The sequence below is a fragment of the Candoia aspera genome, chromosome 3, assembly GCF_035149785.1.
Source record: "Candoia aspera isolate rCanAsp1 chromosome 3, rCanAsp1.hap2, whole genome shotgun sequence".
In the NCBI taxonomy this organism is placed as follows: Eukaryota; Metazoa; Chordata; class Lepidosauria; order Squamata; family Boidae; genus Candoia; species Candoia aspera.
Genome location: NC_086155.1, coordinates 157,350,321 through 157,372,097, shown reverse-complemented (window position 1 = coordinate 157,372,097; position 21,777 = coordinate 157,350,321). Strand labels below are relative to the sequence as shown.

Below are 21,777 nucleotides of genomic sequence, written 5' to 3'. Positions count from 1 at the left end.
TATTTGCAGTTTCTTGGTGTGGCTCTACCCACAAGCAATCAGCCGCCTGGGACATCTGCTGCACTCAGCTTAAAGGTGCCATCAGGCTTGTATGTATATAAGCACCTGCTCTGTTTACTGAAGTGAAGGCCTTTTTTCCTCCAAGGGGGCTGTGGGAGAGAAAGAGGAAAGCAAGGACTGCATTTACAGCTATGCTCTCATGCTTTAAAATGGATTACTTAAGCCCTGCATGGAGTTTGGCATGAACTGCAGCAAGCAATTAAGAGTTACTGGCCTATTTCTCCTATTCAGTCAGTTGCTAGTTATGCACATGCTAAGCCACAATTCTACCATGATTTATTGAGTAAACCCAAATTGGCTGTTTTCATATAACATGCTAACCCATAAACTATGGCCTATTAACACAACAGTTGGATTCATACAGCAGGCAAAACCAAATATATCACATCCTGGCTAATTATTTTTTTAAAATTTATTTATTTTCTATCCTGCCTTTATTATTTTTTACAAATAACTCAAGGGAACGAACATACCAAATACTCCTTCCTCCCCCTATTTTCCCCACAAGAACAACCCTGTGAGGTGAGTTGGGCTGAGACAGTGACTGGCCGAAGGTCACCCAACCACTTTCATGCCTAAGGCAGGACTAGAACTCACAGACTCCTGGTTTCTTATTCCTATTTGCTCACCGTATCAATTTATACAAAAACCATTTAGAAGGGGTGGGGAGACCACGCTTCTAGCCAGTTCACAAAGAACTAGGTAAGGTGGTGGGCTGAGGCAGGAGGAGAGACCACGCTTTTGTGTCTAGCAACTATGGCATAGGGCGTTTTAAACTCTTGTTCCAGTATCAGTTGCTTATTTTATACTGTTGCCCTACGCATATGACAAAATGTGTGAAAGAAAAACAACTATCTACTTCGCCTAGCTCTGCAGTTAAAAAAAAAAAGTGTGTGAGAGAGGGAGAACAAATTTTGGTCCAGTTTTACAGGCTTTTCAAAAACGAATACGTGGACAGCACAATCCAGCAACAGGTCATTGGGGGCGGAGGCGCGACTCGTCTGGGTCACAACAGGGAGAGCCCTTCGCTGCCGTCGCGGAGAAGCGAACCCCTTTTCCCGTTCTGCGCAAACTATCCTGGGCAGCAGCAGCCACCCCGCAGGGCCAAGGTGCGCTCCGTGGCGCCGAAGAAGGGGCTGAGTGGCCTTCGAGGTTCGCGCTGGATGGGCAGGTCTCTCCCTGGCGGCGCTCTCCCGCCCCAGTGTCAAGCGGCCGAATTTCGCGCTGCGCTCCCGGACCTACTGCGAAGAGACACCGCGTGGGCGAGTCCCTCCGGCGCCTTGAGGTGTGTGCGCGTTTGCTCTGTGTGTGTGTTTAAGGCCGAGAAGGAGGAGACGACTTGGCCAAGCTTTTCCCGCCTCCCTTCGCAGCCGAAGCTGCTTGGAAGGCAGCCGCCGCGGCCTGTCCCTTTAAGGTACTTCGACGCTCCCGCCGTCCGGCCCTGTGCAAAGGCAGCCAAGCGGGGCGGCTGCTGAAGGAAAAGGCTCGGGTTTGAGTCCCACCGCCGCTGTCGCTGCGCAAGCTGAAGCCGGGTGGCGGGGCGGTCTGCCGGGCGAAGGCAGAGGCAGTCGTCGGGGAAGAAGCAAGGAGTGAGCACGGGCCTCTGAAGGAGGGAAACGGAGAGGTGAGCGAGCCGACCCGGTGAAGGGTGAGACCCCAGTGGAAGCGTGCGGGAGCAAGCGGGGGGGCGGCGGGGGCGTCCCTTGAGCCTTTAGAAAGGCAGGAGGTGGGCACACGGATTGATCTCCGCGCCTTGTTTTCTGGGGTCTAGGGAGAGTGAGATCTTCTGTTTTAGAAAGCGGCGTCGGTTGTGCCTGTTGCCCTGAAGCGAACTTTTCTTTGAAGCCCGGATGGCCGACTGCTGCTCCATCTCTCCAGTTGTCCTTTGTATTCCCTGCCGCCGCCGTCTTTTGCTGGTCCTTGTTAAGGGACTGGTGTTAGTTTACTTTGTGAGACTCGCTCTGCTGCCTTTCAGCTCCCCCCCGCCCGGTTAAATTTCTCATCCTCCCCCAGCCACTAGTCCCGATTTAGCGAGGCGAAGCAGACGTGCGGGTGGGGGGGAGCTGTTTTTTTGGTTCCGGATTTTATCTTGGCCGCTGCATAGGAGGTTTAATTGAAAGTCTTTTTTAAAAAGTGTGTGCGAGAGTTGGGGGCTTAAGCATTCGAGAAAATTTGCTTTTGTCAACCACGGGGGCTTGGTTAATGATTTACTGAGTAGGGCAAAAGGATTTAACGTGGATTTTGTAACATAAATTTAGGATCCCTTAATACATTTTGTTTGATTATGAGCTGGTAATCTTCAGGTAGAAAAGAGAATAATATGGTATGGATGAACAGGTATGAATACTTCCAGACAGCTTTGTTTGCTCTAAAAATGGGGGGGAGGATTTTTTGATTATCTGGCATAACAACTTCGAAATGTAGAATCAAATAAATTTTCAGTTGTCCTTTTTGGTAATAATACATGTTGAGTCTTGAAAGATCTCAGCCTTTCAAGTGATAGACCAGTTTATCTGCAGGGAAGTCATAAATGAAGGACTGATGTAATGAAATTGTAAAAACAGGATTCAATCTGACAGGTGTCTGTTGGCTAAAATTTTCAAAGGATTATCATATGTTTTCAGATTATTTCTCTAAAATAATTTTCCTGCAAAGAGTCTAAAATTACTATTCAGGTAATTATCTCTTAATTCATAACTCTTATGATCATGCTGAGTTTATAAACAACAGAATAATGCAAAAAAGAATAGTTAGAGGTGTTTGTCATTTCAGGTCCTTTCAACTTGCTCTGCTAAAGTTCAGGCATATCTAGTGAAGAGGTGGTAGATTTTGTTCAATGAAAAGGAGCCCCCTCCTCATCTTGTGTTTGCTTCTTTATGTTTTGCTGTTTCTCGGCTCTATTTGTAGAGAGTGTGATTGGGAGACAGTAAGTAGAAAGATGTGACTTAAGTATGTATTGTAATATAACTGAATTAAGAGGCAGAGATACAGAATCCGAAGATTAAGTCAGCCAGTTCACAAATGTACACACTTTGTCAATATAATATTCTGTTCATGAATATGTGGCACCCATCCAATTCCTTCTTCAGAAGCTTTGCTTGTAAAGTAATGCATCTATATAGCTGGCATTGAAATGGGATTATGTTAAAACATGTTCTCATTTATTTATCTGTCAGAAAGAACTCTTCTATTTTATTGTAGTTCTAGTAGGCCTCCTTCTCCTGTTCCTTCTGTTACCCTATGAAATAAATAAGTTGCAAACAAATATTTTACCATGATGGGGTTGTAACTAAAATAATTATATTTATTAGCATTCAAAGTGTCATCCTTTACATAACTTTGAAGTCAGTGGAAAAATAGTTGACTTGACCTATAATTGCATGAGAATTCTTTTACCAAATATGTTGCTGATTTGAGTGTAGAAAACCCATGGGGAAAACAAAACAAAACAAACTGCCTTTGAGAGTGACGGGGTAAAGATGAAAGAAGCTTAGTATTTTACTCAGAAAATACAGGCTTTTCACACTGCTTTCTATTTCAGTACTGTCTGAACGTTCCAGAAATCTCCCTCCTGAAAGAAAGATGAAGTTGTGGTACTTCCTAGGGCTCATGATAATTAGTCTACTGTACTTCTGGATCCCATCATCAATGTGCTGCAACAAAGCTCTCTGTGCTAGTGATGTCAGCAAATGCCTAATACAGGTATGAGATAATATACACTTACATTTGATAAGAAGATGTAACCAGTAATTGGTCTGTAACAATAATTCTGAAAGGTGAAGTGAAATAAAAATTATTTTGAATAGATACTTATTGAAGAATGTGGGAATGTTTATTTTGTATTTTCATTCTTTTAAAGCATGAAGAAACATGCAAATCTTTGTTAGCTTCATATTATAAAAGATAAAATTAGAACTTTGAAATGCATATGTTGTTGAGTCAAACTGGTTAATGAGTTGATCTGTTTATGTAATAAAGTTCTAATCTACTGAGTGACTTAAATTCTTGGACAGATTGCAAAGTTTATGCCCTACTCCACAAAGCCAGCATGATGATAGCAGAGGAGCATCTTCCAATTACCTTCCCATGGATATTAGCTTAAGATGTTGTATACTACTATAGACGCAAGTTGTTGCCAGTAAAGGACAGAGAATCCCTGCTTGCTTTTCCTTCTTCAAACCAGTAATTACAATTTCCTTCTTCAAACCAGTATTACTCTGTTGTCGCTTCTGCTTCTGCAGCAATCTCTCTCTCAACAGCTGTATTAATTGGGATGGACCAGCCTTTCTCAACCTTTTGGTCCTGGAGGAACCTTTAAAATATTTTTCAGGCTTCAGGGAACCCCTTCACACTCAGGCTCAAATATAGGCCAGGGGTTACAAAATTATTATATTTGTTTCATGTGTAGGCCTGTATATATGCACTAACAGTGTTCTTAAATAACTAAACATAAAGAATGAAACTTCTTTAATGTGAACTTGCCTGAATTTGAAATAATTTTTTAAATAATTCATGGTCTCCTAGGGAACCCCAAGTGATCTCTCACAGAACCCTAGAGTTCCACAGAACCCTGGTTGAGAAACCCTGGGATAGACTTTCTTAAAAGACCCCAGAAACGTAAGAACCTAAACTTGTTCTCAAAAGTGCTAAGAACATGGGCTGGCAACTTAGTCTGGCCTTTGGTTCATGTTGTCCTGGTGGTCTAGTTAGGCCAGTTTTCCCAGCCTGCTGTTCATGAGGTAAATGAAACAAGCACCGCACTTGGGTGTTATTTGTTCATTTCAAAGTCCCGATAGAAAGAAAGAAAGAAAGAAAGAAAGAAAGAAAGAAAGATAGATAGATAGATAGATAGATAGATAGATAGAGATCTATCTATCTATCTATCTATCTATCTATCTATCTATCTATCTATCTATCTATCTATCTATCTATCAGTAGGACCCACATGGAAGCTGCGGTAACATTTATTGGCAAAAATACATAAATCCGAAAGGGAGCAAATACTGAACTATGTGACACATTTGTTTTTCTTTGTATTATGTTTGGGAAGTGGTTCTAAAGATAGTGTGAGGTATTTCATGTTTACTAATGCATGCACACTTGCTAGGTTTAATGCTGCCAAATTTACAGATTTTTCCCAGAATTGGAGTATGGAATTTATGTGTGCATGCATCAATACTGAAACATTGCTCTTGGTAATAGAATTCCTGTATCTGGAACATATTTATCATTTCTGTAACTAGATCACTTAGAGAAAGGAGAAAACAAAGCAAAAATATCTCTGTAGGAAGCACTTTGCATGTGATAATGAAAAGTAGCTTTGGAGTGTGCAGTAATAAAGTGACCACTTTTTCCAGTAACACATCACCAGAGTTGTAAAACCAAAAATGGATAGCAAAGAGGTCTAAAAATATATTTTCAAATGAGGTGAATGGTAATAGAATGGCAAACATGAGTCAGTATAGGCAAATGTTCCAGAATGTGGCAAAAATCATCAACCAAAAGCAGCAGGTAAACATTATAATTCATCATGATAGTTGCATGTTACCATCCCAACTTACTTTTGTTTTTGTTGTTTTCCTGGGGACATGGATACTTCTGAATGAAGCACTGTGCTGCAACAATGGATGCCAGGGGAAGTGTCTGCAGGCATTCTGGCACTCAGGGTCATCTTATTGCCTACCTTCAAATAATGCAATAATTGTCCTGGAATAATAACCCCTGAACTGCAACAACTTGGTAACTGTGGATGAATTAGAGTTAAAAATAACTCTAATTCATCCACATTCATACTCTAATTCTAACACAAACTTGAGGGTTATTTCTTGGCTTTTTTGCATACTGGTTATAAGCAAACATGAAACAACAGAGATTTTGTTACTAAGCTCAAAAATTCCTATTTCTTTTTTTCCTTTTTACTATTATGAAAACAATTCAATGTATTTTGCTTGGTATCTTTTAGTAATGTTGAGCATCAGTTCTACAATCACTGAAAATTATTTGTCCATCTACAGACATTACCTTTTTTGAAAATATATCTCTATTTTCAATTAAAAAGAAAGGAAAGGAAAGGGAAAAATACAACTTCAACAATGTGAGTACTGAAAGTGTAGTATTTAACACCTATAAGGCCACATCTGTTAAATATCTTCAGGATTTTTAGAGTGAGAGTGTTACATAAATTTTAAATCTCTGCATTCTTACATGATCAAATGTACCTATTCTCTTCTCCTTATGTTGAAGAGGTTGTAGAGGTACAAATGCATATACTTCAGGTGTGATTAAGTATACTTATTAACAGTCCTACGAGGAAATTCTTCACTTTCTTCATCAAGATAACAAATTGAATAATTTGTTTTAGATAGCTTTCAACCTTTTTTTTAAGTAATGAGCACTTTTATGATTTTCATAATTAAATTTAATAATGAGCATTTGCTGAAGAAAAAACCCTAAACAACAGAAAAAGTATCTTTCTGGTGCATTTCATGGATAATGCTAGAAATCATTGGCAACTCAAAAGAATAAATAGTAGTGTATTGATAAAACCCTTAACGTAATTTATGAATATATTAAAAAGGGTCATCCCTAAATTAACATTCTGCATCTGAAAAAAACCCTATTTTAAATGAAAGCCCTGCTTAAATATTTAAGTTTCATTGGATACTATGTAAGTTAAGTTACCCTCACAGATAGATGTAATTAATTTTTAGTAGGCAGTATTTTTCTTATTATGTAATAAGGGCTTATACTGCAGAGAGAGAGGAAGAACTGGGGGAGATTAATCTAGTTGTATTAATCAAGTTCTTTCCTTCATGTAGATAGAAGAGACTGCATGAACTGTACTCCATTTTATAGAATGCAGAGGGTGGTCCACATAAATATTTATTTTATCAGCTGTATAACAGATGTGAATGAGATCAACAATCTTGTATGGAAGCATGCTTGATTTGTTTTGTCTTGCTGGATAGCTCTTTTTAAATCCTGTTAGGATAAGATTTCAAGAAGGTATCATAAACTTTTCAGCAATCTGTTTAACCCATTTAACCCATGAAAAGTTTGAATAGTAGGTAAAAAATTAAATCTCTAAAGTGTAGCAACTTAAGTAAGTATATTAATGTTTCTAGCAGATCATATTGATCTTTCCAGCAAATGAATGACTGGGTTGCTTAATTGTGCTGTGATACGATTTGTATTAATGAGATACATGAACCAAGCTTTTTTCCCTAATTATTGTTCATTTAAGGATCTGAGAAGACATAAAATAACAATAAGTAAATGTTTATCTATTATTTTTCATCTGCATTTGTCTTATTCTGAGATTAGAGACAGGTGTGTCCATAATTTCTAAGGTTTTTCTCAGGAATTGGGTATTACCAAAGTTCTTTTGGGGGGAGGGGCCATAACATTAAGCGGCAGGCTTTAAAGGGTAAGCCAAGTGGAAACAGTTAATTAAATCAGGAGCATTAACGTGGCAAGCAGGCACCCATTCAGGATGAGGAAAGTGTTTCCAGCAGATCAGGTACTGGAAGGTGCCTCGAAGCTTCCGAGAATCAACTACCTCCTTGACTTCAAAGTGCTGTTGGCCGTCAATCATGATTGGAGCAGGAGGAGGAGGTTGGGGATGCCAGCGGGAAGAGTGGTGGACAGGCTTGAGCAGGCTGCAATGGAAAACAGAGTGCAAGCATTTCAAATTGTGAGGCAGGTCCAACTTAACAGTAACTGGATTGATAAGACCAACAATAGGGAAAGGACCAATGAACTTGGGAGCAAGTTTCTTAGAGGGCTGTGGGGACTTGATGAATGTGGTAGAAAGATATACTTGATCCCCAATTTTGAAATCGTGTTGCAAAGAATGATGTTTATTGACTTGAAACTTGTAAGCAGCCTGGGCATCAGCCAAAGCCTGTTGAATCACCGGCCAGGAATCAGCCAGCTTAACAGCCCAGTCAGAGGCAGAACAGGATTGGGGAGGGGTTTGTGGCAGCTCAGGGATGGGAACAAAGTCGTGACCAGAAACCACACGAAAAGGGGTTTGCCCGGTGCTTTGATGGACAGCATTGTTGTAAGCCACTTCAGCAAAAGGCAGCAAGTCCACCCAATTGTCCTGATGGTAATTTATGTATGCTCTAAGGAATTGTTCAAGGGCAGAGTTCAAAACCTCAGTAGATCCATCAGTCTCAGGATGCGACAATGTGGACAGCGCCTGTTTGGTGCCAATCAATTTTAAAAATGATTTCCAAAACTGGGAAGTGAACTGTGTCCTGTGGTCGCTGACCAAACAGGAGGGGCTACCGTGGAGACGGTAGATGTGGATGAGAAATAGGCGGGCCAATTGCGGGGCCGACGGGATGGACGCACATGGAATGAAATGGGCTTGTTTGGAGAAAAAGTCTTTTACAACCCAAATGACAGTTTTCTTCTGACGGGGAGCTAAGTCCACAATAAAATCCATAGAAATCTCATCCCAGGGACGGGATGGGCTGGCCACTGGCTGTAGAAGCCCCTGTGGTTTACCTCCTTTACGCTTTGACATGGCACAAACAGGACAGGAAGCAACATAGTCTTTTACATCACGCCTTAAGGTTGGCCACCAAAATTGATGGCGAACCAAATGCAAGGTTTTGACAACACCAAAGTGTCCAGCAAGTTTGTCAACATGGGAACCCTGCAAAACATCAGCTCTTAAAGTTTCAGGCACATAAAGGCGGTGTTCCACCCACGCCAGACCGTTTTCAAAAGAAACATTGTCTCTATTAGCTAGCAACCAAGTGTCAGATTTCAGCGCCTGGAGAAAGTCCTTCTGTAACTGACAAGGAACTTGCATTTTCCGCTTCCCAGACGGGGCTGGGGGTGGGGTTGCCTGCGCACGGGTCTGGCTCCGAGTGACGGCAACCAAGCCCAGTTGTGGTTCAGTGAGAACAGTCCCAACTATATCTGCCACGTGGTCAGAGTCCTGAGGTAAACGTGACAAAGCATCGGCCAGAAAGTTTTTCTTTCCTGGAATAAATTTTAACTGGAAGTTAAAGCGACTAAAAAAATGAGCCCAGTGAATTTGTTTAGGACTGAGACGCCGGGGGGTGCGGAGGGCTTCCAAATTCTGGTGATCAGTCCAAACCTCGAAAGGGCATTTAGCGCCTTACAGGAGGTGATGCCAGGCTTCCAAAGCGGCTTTTACAGCAAAAGCCTCTTTTTCCCAAACATGCCACCGGCGCTCAGTTTCAGAAAATTTTCTGGACAAATAAGCGCAGGGTTTCAAGTGATTTTCAGAATCTCTCTATAACAATATAGCCCCAACTGAGGAGTCAGAAGCATCAACTTGGACCACAAAGGGGCGTTCAGGATCGGGGTGCTGTAAAATAGGCTCAGCAGTGAGAGGGGTTTTAACTTCTTGAATGCTGCCTGGCATTCAGGTGTCCAATTCAGCACTGCGCCAGGGTTTTTTACCTTGCGTGTCTCCCCCAAACCCTTGGTACGTAGCAAGTCAGTAAGGGGCAAAGCAATCTCAGCAAACCCCTGGATAAATTGCCGATAATAATTACTGAACCCTAGGAAACTTTGCAATTGCCTCTGGGTGTGGGGACGTTCCCAACTTAAAATTGCCTGAATTTTTTCAGGGTCCATTTCAATGCCCTTGTCGGATACCCTATAGCCTAGATAGTCAAGTTGGGTTTTGTGAAACTCACATTTGGAAAGCTTGGCATAAAGCTTGGCATCTCTAAGCTTACTTAACACCTGTTTGAGAAGGCGTTTGTGTTCCTCCTCAGATTCAGTGTAAATGAAAACATCGTCTAAATAAACCAGGACCCCTTTAAACAAATGATCATGTAATACTTCATTAATCAATTGCATGAAGACTCCGGGCACCCCTGCTAACCCAAAAGGGAGGACTTTGTACTGAAATGAACCCAGTGGACAATTAAAAGCAGTTTTCCACTTGTCTCCAGCTCGTATGTGGATACGAAAATAGGCTTCACAAAGATCGAGCTTGGAGAAAATCTTCCCCTTTGACAAATAAGCTAACATGTCCTTCATGAGTGGCAGAGGGTATTTGTTGCAGATTGAGACGGAATTTAACCCCCGATAGTCCGTACAGAGTCTAAGCGTGCCATCTTTCTTTTCCCGGAATAGCACAGGGGCCCCAACTGGGGAATTTGCAGGTTCAGTAAACCCCCTTGACAGATTTTTGTCAATGAAGTCCCGTAATGCCCCAATTTCCTTCTGAGTCATTGGATAAATTTTTGGCTTGGGCAATTGAGCGTTAGGAATCAACTTTATGGCACAATCAGTTTTCCGATGGGGGGGTAGCTGATCTGCTTCCATTTCCCCAAAGATGTCTGCAAAATCTTGGTATCAATCGGGCAAGCCTTCTAAATGTGCCAAACTAGGGCGCAGCGTGGCAATTGCAGCCCTTCCAACCCCCGTGCTTGAAGCCCTCTCCGCGGTAGGGGCTTGGTAAAACCCATCCTTACAAGTCAGAGTTCTGTGTTCCCAATTTATATGTGGGCTTTGATAGGTCAACCAGGGAATCCCCAGAATTACCAAGGGGTTGCCAACAGGTGCTACTATAAATTTTAAAGTCTCACAGTGGCTGCCCATTTGCATTGCGACAGTTCCAGTGAAATGGGTCGCCGCCCCCCCCCCCCGCCGTTGAACCATCCAACTGTGTGAAGATCAAAGGCTGTTGGAGGGGAAAGCTAGGCAGGTCCAAAGCAGCAACCAGATCAGGGTGAATCAGACACCTGGAACACCCAGAGTCAACTAAAGCCCAGACCTCTGTAGTCTTTGTGCGGGAGCCCAATTTCACTTTCACTGCTAGAGTGGGACAGTCAGCACTCACCATAGCATCCTCGCACCCATCCTCCTCCACCTGCCCACAGGCGCTCTTCATGGCAGGTGGCTGGAGTTTCCCGCCAGCTCCTTAGAGTCGTCTTCAGCGTTGGCTGGTCCCTTGGCTGCTGTCATCCACCGCGAGGGGGGCGGCGATTTGGCCAGCAGCTTGCCCACTCAGTCTCCAGCCTTGGCTTTTGGGCAATCAGCTGCTCGATGCCCTTCCTTTCCGCATCGGAGACACTGACCCTTCACAAAGTGCCAATCTCTCTCCTCTTCCCAGGCTCTATAGCCTGGCCGGGTAGCAGTTGCGGCACTTCTGGGTCCCCTCATGGTGGCTGGTTGTTTTTCAGGTCGTTTGGTTTGCATGTAGGTATGCTGGGCATGCTCAGCTTTGCCGGCCAGACAGATCCATTCATACAATGTCTCTGGGTCGTCTCTACACAATGCCCACCGCAGGACGTCCCTGTTGAGTCCCTCTTTAAACCGTTCTATTAAGGTTGACTGAGACCAGTCAGGGATTTTCCCAGCTAAAGCCTTAAACTCCAGGGCGTAATCAGCTACAGACAGTTGGCCCTGGGTAAGATCCTTCAGTGCCTTTTTAGCTCTTGCCTTGGCTAGAGGATCCTCAAAATGCAGCTTTAACGCCCACATGAATTCCTGAAAATCCTTCAGCTCAGGGGAGTCAGCCTCACTTAATTGAACATACCAGTCAGCCGCTCGTCCCTTCAGCTTGGTGGTAATGGCAGTTATTTTAGCCTCTTCAGAAGGGAAGTATGGTCCAAACTGCCTCATATAACTTTTAGCATTAGTGAGAAAGAAAGACAACTTAGTTGGATCCCCATCAAACTTGCAGAAAAGTCTTTCACCCCCGCTCCTGTTGGAGCTGAATTAGCGGCTGCTTGAGTGGTTGGGCCCCAGGTTACAGTAGTTCTCCCTCCTCGGGGTGGGGACATTGATGGTTGAACTCTGCGGGGTGGAGATTCATCCCGGCACCGTCTCTGGCCCCGCTCCTCCGGCGGTCCGGGTGAGGGAATGGAGGATGATTGCGTGGAGCTGGAATCTCCTTCGCGCCTCGGCTGCCCCCCCCCCCATGACAGAGACAGGTTTTTTAGCACGTACTCCATTGATTCTAATTTGGCCTCTACCACTCTTAGCCTTTCAGGGGGTTGAGATTCCTCCCTCCCTTGCATGTTAGGCTGTCTCCCTGCTGATACCGTGGTAGATTCTACGTTTGGGGTCAGCGGGAACCGATACTTCCAGGACGCCTGGGACATCCCTGGCTGGGGTTCTCCCATTTCATCCCAAGTGATCAACTCTGCGTGTGATTCGCTGGCTGCCGGTTGCTCTGGTGCTCTCCCATCGTCGGATTCCTCTACCTCAGGGCTGGAACTCGAATCCTGCCCGAAACCTGAAGGTTCTGGGGTGAGGCTCAGTTCTCCGCTCCTGACCGTTGACTCGGGCATCAAGCCAGTCAGCTCCTCAAGTCTCTCGGTCGTGAGCTTGGATTCGGCCATCGTTAACTGTTTTCCCTCACAAGACACTAATCTTGGTAGGAGCTAATGGTACAACTTTGTTGATTTTCAGCTTTATGTAAGGATTGCCTATTCTAAAACACCATCAGACTCATAAGCAGATCACAAAGATATCTGATTTATTAAAGAATAGTATGCAGGATCACAAAGAAAGCTGAGAATGGAAAAAGCGCGCCAAATGCAAACTAAAAACCCTCGGTACAAATGACATCCCTCCCCCCGTAGAATCTTCCCAGGCTCACAATCCCAGGTGCTCCTAACGGCTTCTGATGGTCCGTGGGAAAAGTCCTTGAGCAGAGCACATAACCCAAACACATTCCATTGAAATGAACATAGATACAGAGCTTGGCACAAGGTTTCACAGCAGCTCCCTCCCAACAGAAACGCGCGTCAGCACCATGGCATGTGAAACGTTACGATGTACAGTGCACATTGAAACAGTGAACATGACAGTAGGATGTAGACATAAAATCAGTAAGGCACAATACACAAAAATGAGTAAAAGACAGGCGTAGGTTAATAATGCAACACATCTTCATGTAACAGAACATTTGGAATTTGAAACTTCAGTTGAATAAACAGCCATTTAAAGTCAGGTAAAGTAAAGGCTTGCTGCTTGGCCATAAATGCATCAAAATTATAAATGTTCTCTGAGAACAGAGGTTGTTAGAGTATTTTGATCCTGTGTTAAATGTAATAAATTGCAAATTACAAGCTTGGAAGGAACTTTGCTTTTTGTGGCATAATCACTTGTAGTCAAGGAGGTAGTTCTTCTGGCTTCCTGTTCTTGTTGATAGTGTAGTAAATAGCCTATAGGAAGGGTATGCTGGAAGACTATGATAACATCCAGATTCAGCAAGCACCCTAAAAACAATCTAAAACAAAGATAAAGGGCACTTGACTTGCCCAACCTTACGTTTTATTATGGGTTGATCTATTTAAAATAACTAGTATATATTATCAGAAATGTTGGTTAAGATCCCATGGGTTAATGTGGAGTTCAGTCCCCAGGTTTCCTCATCTATGGATACTTGTATTCAGATCGTTAAAACCAAACTTTTTTAGCCTTTATTAAAATTCATTCTTAAATGTACAGAAGGATTGCATAAAAACTTTGGAGTTGCCTGTGTCCCCTGTTCTGAAAACAAAGAACCAACAATTTGCTAAGATGGGGAAATTTTCAGAAATTATATGCATGTCTCACACCCTGCGGGTCACATATTACGAACATTCACTTGATTTCAGCCAGACTGAGGGGTTTCTCTGTTAAGGCACTCACTTGCCAGATGACTGCTCAGAAATAAAATATGACCAGTTTTATCAGGATTTAGGTTTGTGTTGAAGAGTTAGTAATTGTGAACTGATGATGGTGCTGTTGTACTGTTTATGGCTATGAATTTATTCTTTTTTTTTAGGGCTGGGTAAAGCATTCGAAAGGGGCATTTCATGAAGTACATTGGTGTAACTGAAGCAGCCCTCTTTAAAGCATTTAAGTTTGGTGTGGCTATTTTGAAGGCTTTTTCTGGTATCTCTACATGTGGTACATTTGCAACAGCTCACTGGCAGTATTGTCTGTTCATGCTTTGCACAGCCCTATTAATTTAGGTGTTTTATTGGGTACTATATTTTTACATTAAGTATTTTTAATTTTATAGTCTGAGAGTTCTAGTCCTGCCTTAGTCATGAAAGCCAGCTGGGTGACCTTGGGCCAGCCACTCTCTCTTAGCCCAACTCATCTCATAGGGTCGTTGTGGGGAAAATAGGAGGAGGATGGAGCATTAGGTATGTTTGCCGCCTTGAGTTATTTATAAAAACAATAAAGGCGGGATAGAAAATAAAATAAATAAATAGATATAGAAGATATAAAATATTTATTTTTGAATTTTTAATTTACTTTCTGATCTTAAAAAAATCTCATTCAAAAATGCTCGATTTTGTGGTATAACATTAATTATCTCAATAATTGTCAGAAATTGTACTATTTTATTCATGAAACCTTTAAATAAATTTGATTGTATTCTTCCCCCAACCAACAGTGTCAATACTGTTGCAAATTAAATATCATCTGTGCATCTTGAGTAACTCTGAAAAAAAATCTGATTATTATTTCTTTTACTGGGTATAGAATTAAAATCAAATCACGTATAACAACTGTTTTCCTATCTCTCTTTCCAAAATAGGTTTTCTCCCTACTTCCCCAGATGCACATAATCATCCAATTGCAAACCACATTTCCAACATGTGCAACATTTCCATAAATTTCATTAATTGTTTTTGGTGTCAAATAATAAACAATAAACCTGTAATTTACACCATCACCATCCACTATACTGCTTCATATGTTTTTTAAATTTTTTAAGCCATTGTTGCTCCCACCATATCCGTACCCCACTTCATACATTCCTTCTCAGTTTTTAAATCTCATCAAGTCCATCCAACTATAACTTTCTCATTCATCCTTTTCCCCTCAGTCCATTCACTTTTCATATTTTTTGTTTGATCCTTGTTCATTCTCTCTGTGTGATCAAATAACCTTAATCTCTTTTTTTGATACTGGTACTTACTTTTGTATTCAGTCCACATTCATACTTAAAACATTTACCAGGGACCCCATATCCACTGCATTCAGCTTACTTTTGTGGTTCTCCTGAGATAACTCAACTCTCATTTCCAAGTGGGAAAAAACAACACATTCATTCCTCACAACAGATCGCATTCTACCCATGACAGTTTTACCAGAATTTGTGTGTCTTAAAGTTTCTCCATCTATTTCCCATCCTTGGTATACATTCTATCAATGTGAAGAAATTCATCTATTTGCTTTAACTGTATGTATAACATGGTATTGTTCGCTCTGTTTCCGTTGTCAAATACAACTACATTTAAGGGAGACAGATTTAAGGGAGACAGACTGCGGAAGGGAAGTATTTTTCCTGTTCAATTTCATGGAAAAAAATTAAGGGTCTTCTTTAGATTATCCCTCTTCGTTTGATTGCTATTGCTACCTGTCTATGTCTACTATTTACTACCAGATCAAGGAAGGAATTTTATAATTGGCTATTTGATCCTCAGGATTGTTGCCTTTCTGTACTGGATGGAATTAATGTTCATTATATTTTTATCCAGTTTGTTTTCCAAGGCGCTAGAATGAAGGTTACTGGGGCTTGGAGACTCCACATCCAAACGCTGGCCGGGCTAATCTTATAAGGGATCAAGGTGGGAAGTTTATAAATTCGGCCAGGACAGGGGCTTACATTCTGGCACCTCCTGTTGGTAGGGAAGTTCCCATGATTGCCTCATGCGGAGATTGATTATTTAACAGCCATAATTACAAATCGTAATCTTTCATTGATTCTGCACATACAGAAAGATCTAATGTAATGTGGTATGTTTCTTTCTTTCTTTCTTTCTTTCTTTCTTTCTTTCTTTCTTTCTTTCTTTCTTTCTTTTTCTATCTATCTATCTATCTATCTATCTATCATCTATCTATCACATTATCCAGGAGCTGTGTCAGTGCCGACCTGGTGAAGGAAACTGTTCTTGCTGTAAAGAGTGCATGCTTTGTCTAGGCACACTTTGGGATGAATGCTGTGACTGTGTTGGTAAGTTCATTCTTTTTCGCCTATATTCAAAAAGCTACTTCCAGTGGTAATTTTCAATAGCTTAACAGCTTTTAAAGTTCATGCCAAAAGTAGCACTGAAGCTGGATAGAATAATGGCTATTTTGTATTTAATCCAGTGTATAAATGAGTTTAAGATTAACCATTTATTAGGGAGGAAGTGATTTATGAAGTAACTCTTGTTGGTGCTTTGAGCCAAAATTCATGAAATGTATACCTCATCCTACATAGGAGGAAGAAACTTTTGTTAGAAATGAGAAAAGAGTGTATGCTGCAAGTCTTTTTGAGAAACATTGTTTTGACTAGGCTTTTTCAGTTGGAAAAGTGGTTGTTCACAATATATAGCTTGGGTAAACACAACACACTTGACTAGACTCAAATGGGGTTGGTTGGTTTGCTATTCAACATGTAGGAACCCAATTGTTGTAGAATGTTGTATGAACAATGCAAACACCTTAAACTTTAATATGATTTATTTGTTTGGGTGTAATATACAGGGCCACAACTAGGGTCTGTGTCACCCGGGGCAAACATGGATTCCATGCCCATTTTGGTGCCCCCCCCCAGCACTCATTTTGGCACCCCACCAGTGTGGAGCCCAGGGCACATGCCCCGCTTGCCCCCCCCCCGGTTGTGGCCCTGGTAATATATTATGCAGACAGAGGAATTAATGTTTTGTTAACCCAACCATGGCATGTTGTGTGACCCCCAGCTATCATTGTAGTCTGAAGTTCTTAATGCATCTTTCTTCGATTTTCCAATGCTATTAAATGTTCATGAATGGCATGTGCACAGCTGTCTGCGTACGGGAATATACCCATAGCAGTGTACAACAACTTCAGAGCAAAGGTGGAGATTTAATAATGTTGATTTATGATTTCAGCTTGGTTCTTTCAGCTAATATGAAAAGCTAAATTCCCAACTGTAAAGAATTACATTGAGGCCTTAAGGGAAGCTAAGTCTTCATTTTCTAATGTTATTTGGGGGAAAGATGATGCTTTCCACATATTTTACGGTTGCATCACGCTGTGATAATGTTGACCTGCTTGATGTTGTGACCGAGCTCATTCTTGCTGTAATGCCAGGCTAATCTGAGAGAATTGAATTGTTTGTTTTATGAAGACTCATTGAGACAGAGTTGGGATTCATCACAAGCCAGATTTGTTTGGAAAGAGAATGAGGAATCTCTGTTTTTAAGTGTCTCTAGGCCAGTTCATAAATTTTGGGAGAAATTAGATTGCTGCTTTCCTATGATTTGAGGTATATGCCGTTCCAATAATTATCAGTAAGAAGGAACTATAGAATAAAGGGAAATGTTATAATTACTTGCCACATAAAAAACAGTTGCTCTCTAGGAAAGTAATGGTCAACACTGGTATGGAAAAAACTGTGCTAACCATCCCCCCTGTTGCTTGTAATTGATGTTAATATAAGGATTTAGCTGGAGTGAGTTATCCTGTTCCAATAATTACTGTAAGTGGATTCCTGCTTGGAAGAACTTGTTGGATAGGACAGCTTCCCTTCCTGTAAGAATTACATTGGAAGCCCGAGCTTCCCAGACAAAGAATGGAAGGTGCAAAAAAGAAGTGCCAGATTTAAACTGCAGTGAGAATTAAAGGGTATTGTACCGTCAGGTTGACAGAGGGCAGTCAACTGCTCAAAAAGCTAGTATGCAGTAACCAATTCTTATCTAGCCTCACTGTCTCAAGTGCTAGTGTAGATACTTCTGAGCTCAAGCAGGGAGCTTTAGATGACCCTGCTGACTTATAATTTCATTTTCAGTAGGTATAAGTTGCAGCGCTTATCATACTCCCACTTACCTCAAACTTATAACACAGGCTACACTGTGTTTACTAACAGTATTATTTTAGGTATTGTTACATTTTTGAGTCCTAGATTTACACAGCTGTTAGTTGTTCTGGCCAACTGTCTCTGTTAAGGAGAAAGAATTGTTTTTCTATTCATCTAAATTGTAGTGTTTTGTTTTGTTTTTAAATTGCAAAATCACAGTTGCTCTGAACCATCTTCCAAAAACAGGCTATGCATTTATGCAGATCAACAAAATAAAGTTGGTCTGGGTGTACAATTGTCTTCTGCTGTACAAAATGGGAAAGGGAAGGAGTGTACAACAATGCTGTAGCCATGATTAGCTAGGAACACCACAGGGAACAATGGATCGGAATGGTGTTTGCGTCTGATGTATTTTTCCTTTTAGATTGGTACTTTTTTCTGTTTATGCCAAAGTTCAATAGGTGATTATTTATTATAAAGTTCAGTGGTAGTTAATGTTATTTGAATCTTATGTTGCTGCTTACAGGTTATTAAAAGACATGTGGGAAACCATAGCAAACTGAACACATGCATTCTTAATGTATCTGTTAATGTTCAGTGTTTCTTTACTAACATAGTAGACCATTAGTGGACATAGTATAACAAAAGCAAAAAGATATTTGAACTCTGTAAAAGAATAAGTGTTTTCCCTGTATCCCAGGGAAAGTGTAATGCTAAATAAATCTCATGGTGCAAATTAAACATTCCATTATATACGATTATATGCTTAAGCCAGCTGGAACAAACAAAAGTAGATATGTACTGATATTTGTTTGTGTAGATACTATAAACAGGCATATATCTACAATATATTTTCAGTTCAGTTGACATTACTTAAGGTAATGATATGTTCTGTTGAAACTTTATTTTAGTGGGTGCATTTTATTTTTATAGTCAGCAGAATAGATTAGGGATTGTATTGAGTACTTCAGAAATCAAATGCAGTGAAGCAATTTTTCAGACTATAGTTTCATGTTTGATTACTTTTAAATTGTGCTAAATGATAATCCATATGCCCTTATTGTCTTTAGGGAAAAGTAAGATTCTGGTGTAGTAGCTCAGGTACTAGTGAATTAGCACATTCTTTTTTAAATATGCAAAATAAGAAGTTATAAATGCAAAATCTTCCAGGAATATAATAGGCAATTGCCATGAAATGGATGTACTGGCAAGTCTGAAAACATGAATGTGGGCTTGTCTTTGATTTGTGGTCCCAATCTTGTAATCTGGTAAAGGATTGCATTTATTGGTTGAAGCAAACGGCTCTTGAATTGTGATCAAATAAGGTGTTGTATGAATATTGTCTTAATATATTATGCTGTTAAATTCAAATTTTTATTTGGATAAAGGAGACTTAGAGCTGAGCCTTCTGTCATTAGAATTCAGACTTCAGTGTCTGTATGTTTGGAGCAGGAAGTACAGATATAGATTCTGAGGTTCACTCTATGCCATCTCCGTGACTTCCTATCCTTTTTTTTTCCTTTTTGGTCAGGTTATATTGGTAGTGTGGTATTATTTGTTGCAATTACTGTTTAAAAATGGATGGAAGATCCAGATAGTTATACAATATAAACAGGACTTATACTCTTTGGTCTTTTCTTCCCCCGCCTAATAAGTATCCCAGGAAACAGGATGAAAAGCTCCTTTGGTCTCACGGAAAGTCTCTTAACTCATTAAAATGCAGTTTGTGGAATATAGATTTCTGTGCATATTGCATAGGATAAATTTTATGGCATCACTAAAATGTTCTCTATTTTAAAAGAAGGAGAAAAAAGAGAAAACTTTTTTTTAATTTTTGTTACAGCAAAATTTCATCCCAGAAGCAGCTTTTTAAAATGCCTATAAAGTTGTTAATGTCAACAATTCTAATGTTGTTTCTCAAATATACTTAAGGGCCCCTGTTGTTGAACAACTTATCAAATTGTCTACAGGTATGTGTAATCCTCGGAATTATAGTGACACACCGCCCACTTCGAAAAGTACTGTGGAGGAGCTGCATGAACCAATCCCTTCCCTTTTCCGGGCACTTACAGAAGGTGAAACTCAGCTGAGCTGGAAAATTGTGTCCTTTCCCGTTGCAGAAGAACTGTCACATCATGAGAATTTAGTTTCAATTTTAGAAACAGTGAACCATCCCCAGCATCAGAATGTTTCTGTTTCAAACAACAACGTCCATGCTTCATATTCTAGTGAAAAAGGTAAAATATTGTGATTGAAAGATTGAAATTTTATGTTGTGTTTGCAAGTTTAAGCTTTTAAAACGAGGTATGGTGATTTTCATGTTTTTTTTTCCCCTGTTCAATTGTGTCCGATTCTTGGACACTGCCTGGACAAGTCCCTGCAGTTTTCTTGGCAAAGTTTTTCAGAAGTGGTTTGCCATTCCTAGGGCTGAGAGAAAGTGACTGGCCCAAGGTCACCCAGCTGGCTTTGTGCCTAAGGTGGGACTAGAACTCACGGTCTCCCGGTTTCTAGCCTAATGCCTTAACCACTACACCAAACTAGCTCTAAGATAAGCTCATCTTATTTTAAAATCAGATAAATATGGCCTCTATTCCAAAATATGGAAAACATACTAAATATGAGCAGTGATCCAAAATGTTGTTATAGGAAAAGAGAGATGGTGCATGAGAACAGTAATGCTATAGACTTAGGAGTTTAGCAAAAGCTTTATTTGAATGATCTATGATTTAGACTTCAGTCAAAAAACTAAAATCTGTCTTCTGGTTTGGTCACTTAGAACGCGTGTGTACGGTGGTTTACTTTGATGACTGCATGTCAATACACCAGTGCAAGATCTCTTGTGAATCTATGGGTGCTTCCAAATACCGATGGTTTCACAACGCCTGCTGTGAATGTATTGGACCTGAATGTGTCGACTACGGGAGTAAAACTGTAAGATGCGCAAATTGTATGTTCTGAAGTTAAACCATTCAGTTTTAATATTGCAGATGCCAAAGAATATGTGTGTGGGGGGAGGGGGATATATCTTGCATGTATTACTTTGGATGGTACAACTGCAGCACAACTGAAGGGACTAGAGATGTGTAATATTTTAAATGTGTTTTTTTACACTTTAAATCATTGGAACAATTAATTAATGTTTAGATTTTTTTTTTATTGGACAACGTAAGAAGTTTCATTAATTGAATTTTATGTCAGTTGTTGACTAATCTGCATGTATGACTTTGAGAAGATGATCATGAAGCTTCACCAGAATCATAATTTGGAGTTCTAAATTAAACATTGTTATATTTTTGAGCTTCTCACATGTCCCCGCTTTGAACTGTGAATTGCTTTTATGGACCACACAGATTATACATTAAAGAGCTCTCCAGCAATAGCCACTTGTTTGTAAGAAAGAAAAGAAATTTATACTGCTTTTTTGTTTTAAGAGCTTACTCTTCTTATGAATAGCCCTTTATAAAAAGATTTGATAAACTTAATTATGTCCTTTTCATTGCACCCTTCTTTTCTTTGCTTCCCTAATTCTTAACCTCAGCTAGGCTGTTTTGAACAAAATGGAAGCAGCTTTGGAAATTAAATTATAAATCATAGTAGATTCAGAAAATATAGATATATAAAAACAATATGGGGTTTAGATTAAATAGGAAATTATTTTTAAAGACATAGTCAATACTATCTACTAAAATTGACATACTTGACTGTCTGTTTTCCCATTTCCAATTATAGATTCTCATAATGCACTGTTTAATTGTTACTGTTAACAAATTGCCTAGTTTACTACTGTGATTTGCCATTTATGGAAACCATTCCTTTATACAAAGATATGGATGCATTTAGAAATGGATACATTTATGGTTTTTATAAGAAATTGCATCCAATATCTGGACTGAGATTGGCAGAGAAATGGTTACTGTTCTCAAAGATTAGAGCAGGGCTTTTCA

General features: G+C 40.4%; 1 protein-coding gene across 1 annotated transcript; it reads left to right on the top strand.

The window, feature by feature from the left end:
• Positions 1–1,260: 1,260 nt before the first annotated feature.
• TWSG1 (twisted gastrulation BMP signaling modulator 1) lies at positions 1,261–20,963 on the top strand. Its single transcript, XM_063300226.1, has 5 exons — positions 1,261–1,345; positions 3,602–3,762; positions 15,925–16,024; positions 19,804–20,070; positions 20,610–20,963. The coding sequence occupies exons 2-5, from the start codon at positions 3,643–3,645 to the stop codon at positions 20,789–20,791; spliced, it is 669 nt and encodes a 222-aa protein (XP_063156296.1). The 5' UTR covers positions 1,261–1,345; positions 3,602–3,642; the 3' UTR covers positions 20,792–20,963.
• Positions 20,964–21,777: the final 814 nt, after the last annotated feature.

Coding starts and splice junctions, on each gene's coding strand:
- TWSG1 (XM_063300226.1), top strand. CDS start 3,643: ATGAAGTTGTGGTACTTCCTAGGGCTCATGATAATTAGTCTACTGTAC. Junction 16,025..19,803: donor TGAATGCTGTGACTGTGTTG/GTAAGTTCATTC, acceptor AATTGTCTACAG/GTATGTGTAATCCTCGGAAT. Junction 20,071..20,609: donor TTCATATTCTAGTGAAAAAG/GTAAAATATTGT, acceptor TTGGTCACTTAG/AACGCGTGTGTACGGTGGTT.